The sequence below is a fragment of the Echinops telfairi genome, unplaced genomic scaffold, assembly GCF_000313985.2.
Source record: "Echinops telfairi isolate 266 unplaced genomic scaffold, ASM31398v2 ScPeMD7_2;HRSCAF=8, whole genome shotgun sequence".
Classification (NCBI taxonomy): domain Eukaryota; kingdom Metazoa; phylum Chordata; class Mammalia; order Afrosoricida; family Tenrecidae; genus Echinops; species Echinops telfairi.
This window is the reverse complement of record NW_022103898.1, coordinates 70,450,032-70,456,019: the sequence shown is the minus strand read 5'-3', so window position 1 is coordinate 70,456,019 and position 5,988 is coordinate 70,450,032. Positions and strand designations below refer to the sequence as shown.

Sequence of the window (5,988 nt, the reverse complement as noted above, 5' to 3'; positions counted from 1 at the left end):
GTTGAGAACCACTGCCTTAAAGGTAAGGGTGGCAAGACTTTGACATGTCATCAGGACAGAACGATTGATAGCGCAGAACATTATGTTTGGCAAAGTAGAAGTTCAGTGACGCTGAGGAACAGCCTCAGTAGATGGATGGATTGACACGGTGACCTCAACAGTGGGCACCCACACAGCAAAGATCAGGGAGACACTGCAGAACCTCGCAGTGTCTCCGTCTGCTAGTACACTAGGTCATCCTGAATCCGTGAGGACTCACGGCAGATGACGACAGCAGCCAAATCCAACTGAGGAGCTATCATTCTCCTGCAAGTCAAACGGACCCATCCTCATTTTACAAAAGATGTGAACGCGTGCATGGGGTGGGATGGGGTAGGGGGCGGAGGGGAGACGGTTTCTGCTTGCTTCGGAGGAGGAAACTGGTTAATCAGTGTTTCCAAGACTCCTAGAGGCTTGAGGTATTTTACCAGTCTTTCTGGCAAAGTCCTTTTGCCACCACTGATCTGTCAGTTTATCACACTGTGGTAGCTTGTGTTGCTGTGATGCTGGAAACTATGTCACTGGTATTTCAAATGCCAGCTAGGTCACCCAAAGTGACCAGGTTTCAGCAGAGCTTCCAGATGAAGAAGGAATCGGCTGTCCACTTCGGAGGAAGTAGCCGCAGAAAGTCTTCTGGACCGAATTGGAACATTGTCAGACACTGCAAACCTCATGAAAACAGTGTTGTCAGAGCCAGTGCCAGAGGGTGAGCTCCTCACATGGAAGGCGTTCAAAGTACGACGGCCACAGTGGCTCCGGCGACAGACTCAAACAAGAGAACAATTTGCAAGATTGACCCAGGACCCGGCAGTGTTTCGTTCTTTTGTACACAGGGTCACTATGAGTCGGAACCAACCTAACAGAACCTAACATTTGCGAGGTAGACCGATCTACATTTAACATATCTGAATGATCCCTCTCTTCTTGGGGAGAAAGTATAAGTCCGTGTGCCCAGATGCAAACCCTGAGCTCCATGAAGTATAAAGCAAAGAGCCGGCAACGTCTGACGCACATTTTCTTCTGCTCAGGATTAGCCTCAGCCTCAGTAATTCACAGGCCTTCACAGTGACCAGATTAGTGGCATGGGCGCTTTGCCAGCTTCTGGGGAGATCTCAGACACATTCGACAGTAATGGCCCTGACCTTCATGCAGAATTGGCATGAAGGTTGACAGGGAGGACATTCTAGGCCCTCAACAAATTACTATTTCTATCAAGGCTAACTTGCCTGAAGTCCTGTGTATCCGGAAATTTGGATCTGTTATGCATCCTATTTAGTAGAGCTGTCTCCCCCAGTGGCCTTTTTGACCCCTTGTATTTAGATGCGTTGTGGTGCCAGCCCTAGCTCAAAAGGACTCTGACAGGACTGCCCCTCACAGCGCTGCTAAAGAGGCAGGCTAAGGGGCTAACTGTGCCATGGACGATTCTAGAGTAGACACATCATCTGAAGGGAAAACCTACAGGCTAAGAAGTCACGTGTGACCTGATTAAAAGGCGAGTTGAGCTAGTAAGGCTCCTGTCTGGGAATCTGGCACTGGGGGAGGGAGAAACCAGGCTGGCTGGCAGCACAGGCATCTGGAATGCGTCTGCTCCTATTAACGGTGGAGCATCCTCAAATTGGCTGACAGATTCCTGCTGCTGAGGTCCTCCAGGGCTGCCTCTGCTTCAGAACACCTCTCCCAAGAAGCCTGACGGTTCAAAGTTTGTGCTCATGGACACGGAAACATGTCTTCTAAAATAATGAACACAAATACTTGCTCTTTTTTTTTTAGTCTGCTCCTGTTTTCTCCAATGAAAAAGAGGTACTCACTAACACATCTATCTTTGGGAAAAACTTGCAGGCAAAGAACCATGTATAAACTTTCTGGGCATTTCTATGGCCTGGCATTGCTGTAACAGTTCATTATAGAGTCTGGCGGATGTCCATGGTTTCTACTCACCTTCCATGTCTTCTTCTCTATAATAGAAAATTAAAAGTCCCATGACAGCATTCTGGCCAATAATATGTAAGCGAATGTTTTGGGGGCAAATAGGCTGGGTCTGCCCCTCCTGCCTTGGATGAAAATCTTATCCTTGGAGCTGTGAATGAGCTTGTAACCATAATGGAAAAGCAGTGAAATACAGAGTTGCCCTGAACATTTGAGGTGCTAAATCAACATTAGAAGCTACATACTTTCAGTCTTCTTGTTATGTGAGCAAAATGCTCACATTTTGCTAAACTGCTGTTAGAATTTTCTATTACTTGGAAACAAAACCTTTTCTAAATAATATACCCTAAAAAGGTACCAGAACTTAATATTGTTTCCTGTGTTGCGAGAATGATGACAATTTCTCTTTCCATCAAATACATGGCCAACTTATTTTTAAATGAATTTTTCTAAAACTCACTGAGTGGTATAAGCTCTATAGGCAATTAAAATCTAACAAGGGGATACAGCAAATACACAAATAAAGAAACTACAAGGCAGAAAACATAAGTGTTGTAATAGAAGGGAAAGACTTCCAGTTGGGGAAGTGAGATATCAGGAAGTTTCCCCAGGAGAAGCATGTGAGTTAAAAGTGGAAAAAAGAGAAATCTGTTTGGAGATGAGCAAGAAGTGTATTCTAGTAGAAGGAACATCAACCAACCAAACCCACTGTCCTCTAGTTTATTCTGACTCATGGCAACCCTCACTACAGCTGCCTCGTCTTTGTAAATCTTCACGGAAGATTTACTGCCTCGTCTTTCTCCTGAAGAATGACCGGTGGGCTTGAACCACTGACCTTGCAGTTAGCAGCCTAATGCTTACCTGGCAGTGCCACCAGGGTTCCTTCAGTAGAAGAACTAGTTTAGCTAAATATGGGGAAGTGAAGGTCAAATACAGGAAGCAGCCAGTTCATTTTGGCTGGTGCAGGAAAACAAAGGTCAGATCGGCAAATCTGGCCAAATGGCAATAAGCCTTGAGCACCAGGTAAAGACATCTGGGTTCTATTCTATAGGCTGTGGGTGTCACGAAAGGTTTTTAACCAGAAGGAGGGCGATTCTTCAGGAAAATTCACTAGATAGCAATGCGCATGCTGGAGAAGCCAGCAGGAGCTGGGCAGGTGTCTAGAAAGGAGGTGATGAGGGTTTGAACCAGGAGAGTCCAGGTGAGAATGCCGGGGGAAGATGAAACAGGCTGAGCGACATCGCAGAACAAGTACTGCAACTTGGCAGCTGTCTGGGTATGGGGTGTATGTCAGGGGAGGAATAATGTGGAAATATTTTATTCTACCAAGTATAGAAAAAATCCTCATGCAGTACCTCTGGAGCTGAAGACAGGAATGGTTTGATATAGATGTTGGAATCATGCACCTTCAAGTCATGGTCCCCAAGTCCTCTGGTCACGCCAATAGTTGCCATTACGCGGGCCTACGAACATAAACAGAAGGTCATCAGAAACAATTCTCCACACCCTGAGAAAAAAATTCCTGTCACAATATAGTTCCCAAGGGCTACATTCTCCAATTGCATGCCCTTCTCTGCTAACGTAGGTGGGTAGCTGGAGCCCAAGGAGGGGAGTAATATTTCTACCAATTATTCTAAGCTTCATGGGCTTCTGTTGTCTCCCTCTTTCTCCCTCTCCAGCTTTATGTCTCTCCTTTGTTTTGTTTTGTTTGTTTATAATTTTTGAGATTGGAAGGGAGGATGTCCAATAAACTAAGGTCAATACATGAGCTACTGGAAGCAGTTCAAGTTCACTCATATAACCTCCATCCATCCATCTCTCCCAGTAGTTACTGAGCACCATCAATGTCTCTAGTTAGGTGATGGCACAAGAAAAAGATGCAGAAGTCAGAAACAGCTCCTCCCTCCCCAAATTCACCTATATTACACTCTATGGCTGGAGACTAGCAACCATTGGCTCTCTCTGTCACCTAGAGACTAGCAACCATTGGCTCTCTCTGTCACCTATCCTGCTAACATCCCCACAAATTCCTTCTGGGACAAAATGCCGCTAGCACTGGGGCTGACACTTCGTCAGCTCTGCACCTTTCTGAATGGCTTCCCAACTGTTGTAATGAAGGAATTGTGCAGTCCATAGGATTATCTTCTGGAGTATTTGGATTTGAGAAGGGGATTCTTATGAGTCGATTTACCCACACATTCCTTGAGTACCTATTATGAACAGACGCCATACACAAATGTATAGGGTCCTGTCCTTACCATAAAGGGACTTGTTCAGGGAGGTAAGAGGCACATGCGTATCTAACTAATGGCATAAGAATATGGTCAAGTACTGAAAGACACAACAGGTCATGTGATTTCAGAGGAGATAAAAACTTTACTGAGGCTTCCTGGAGAAGGCAGCATTAAACTTCGTGCAGGATGGACACAGAGCAATGGAAAGAAAGACACTCTGGATGGAATGAAGCCCAATGGTCTAACTCGTAGATCATCAATCATATATCCAGTGTAGAGTCAAAGTTCAAAGATCTCGGTTTGAACCCTCACTCTACCTATTGCTTGGGTATAAGAGTACTCAAGGGCTATGCAATCAAAGTATCTCGGAGGACCGAGGATGACATAAAAGCTAAAATAAAAAAAACTTGATCTAATAATTATCATCTTCATCCCATTCTCCCCAAAGGGTTGTGAGTTTTGGAGCTGGTTCCAGGTGGCAAGGGTTTGCATTAAAGAAAGCCATGCTGCATTTTTAGAAGGCAAGGGCCAAGGGAGCCTGGTAAAATGCAGACAGATGAGGTACACTCTGGGAGCCTCTGGCCAGGCAGGCTGCAGACAAGCCCCTGCTGGCTAGGAGGCTGGGTGGGCTCTCTCTGATTACAGACGTGTTCCACTCGAAGTGGAGACATCCGGGGGCCATGGGGGCCCTTCTGGATTCTGCCGTGCAATGGCAGTTTCTCTAGCTGGGAAAATCACCGGCCTCTAATTTAATCCAAGGAAATGGGGTGTTCCTACAAGGTATCAAACTGACTTTACAAAGTGTACAAGCATTAAAATTATTTGGTGAGGGGGTGGGTACCCTAGAACTCCTGGGTAGGTGTCTGCTGAGAGGCAAAAGGAAACACCTGCACATGCGCTAGACAGGACCGATGCTCTTCCTCACGTTGCAGTTTCAAAGCTCTCTCAAAACGTCACGTCACGGACTCATCAGACAGGCACAGTGTGCTACTCTGGTCCTGGGCAAGGCCAACCGGAGCGACAGTGGCCTTCGAGAACTCGCGGGTTGCCCATCACAGAGCTGTCAAGGCTTAATGAAGCGAGATGCTTGCGGAACGGATTCTCTGGTGAACTAAACTTTCTGCCCACCTGGAGAAGCCTCTGTTCTTTTAAATCTCATTGCTGGTAATCTTGTAAGAATCTATCGGTGCATTTTCCTGTTGGACTCAGGGGAGTATACGGAACATTCATGGAATCGCTTATTCAGTACCTCTGCATTTATTAGAGGCCTGCTGGCTCTCATATGCCACTGGTCGGCTGGATGGGCAGCAGGGATTAAACGTAACTGATGTTGCTGCACTGACTGAACCCTCTGGATTTGGCTCCTTCGTACGCAGACTCTCGGCCCCACTAAGTACCACAGCTGTCGGTGTGGGGATGGGGCTGAAGGGTACACAGTAGTGGCAGCCTCTGTTCTCGAAGACACACACGTTCCCATTGGGAACAGTGCTCTTCATTGTTGTGATTCTCAACCAGAGAGGGGGAGGCAGAAGGTGACCACCTCCAGGAAAGGGGAAAGCTAATTGACAATTTGATTCCCACGTGGTTCAGATAGATGTACTGTATTTCATTTCCTTCCACTGCAATCACTCCTGGGCTACACTGAGCCCAAACCTAATCCTGGAGGCAAGTGCCCTCGGTGCATTAAACACACACACACACACACACACACACACACACACACACACTCATATGAACACATTCACTAAAACACACACGATGAAGTAAACACATTCACTAACACACACAC

General features: G+C 46.3%; 1 protein-coding gene across 1 annotated transcript in view; it reads right to left on the bottom strand.

The window, feature by feature from the left end:
* The window catches only part of PPM1H (protein phosphatase, Mg2+/Mn2+ dependent 1H), a gene marked incomplete at its 5' end in the record, with an annotated part of 349,303 nt that overhangs the window by 43,426 nt on the left and 299,889 nt on the right, over window positions 1–5,988 (bottom strand). Inside the window, one exon of the mRNA XM_004700807.2 lies at window positions 3,321–3,428. Coding sequence (XP_004700864.1) covers window positions 3,321–3,428 — 108 coding nt within the window. The remainder of the gene's footprint in view (window positions 1–3,320; window positions 3,429–5,988) is intronic.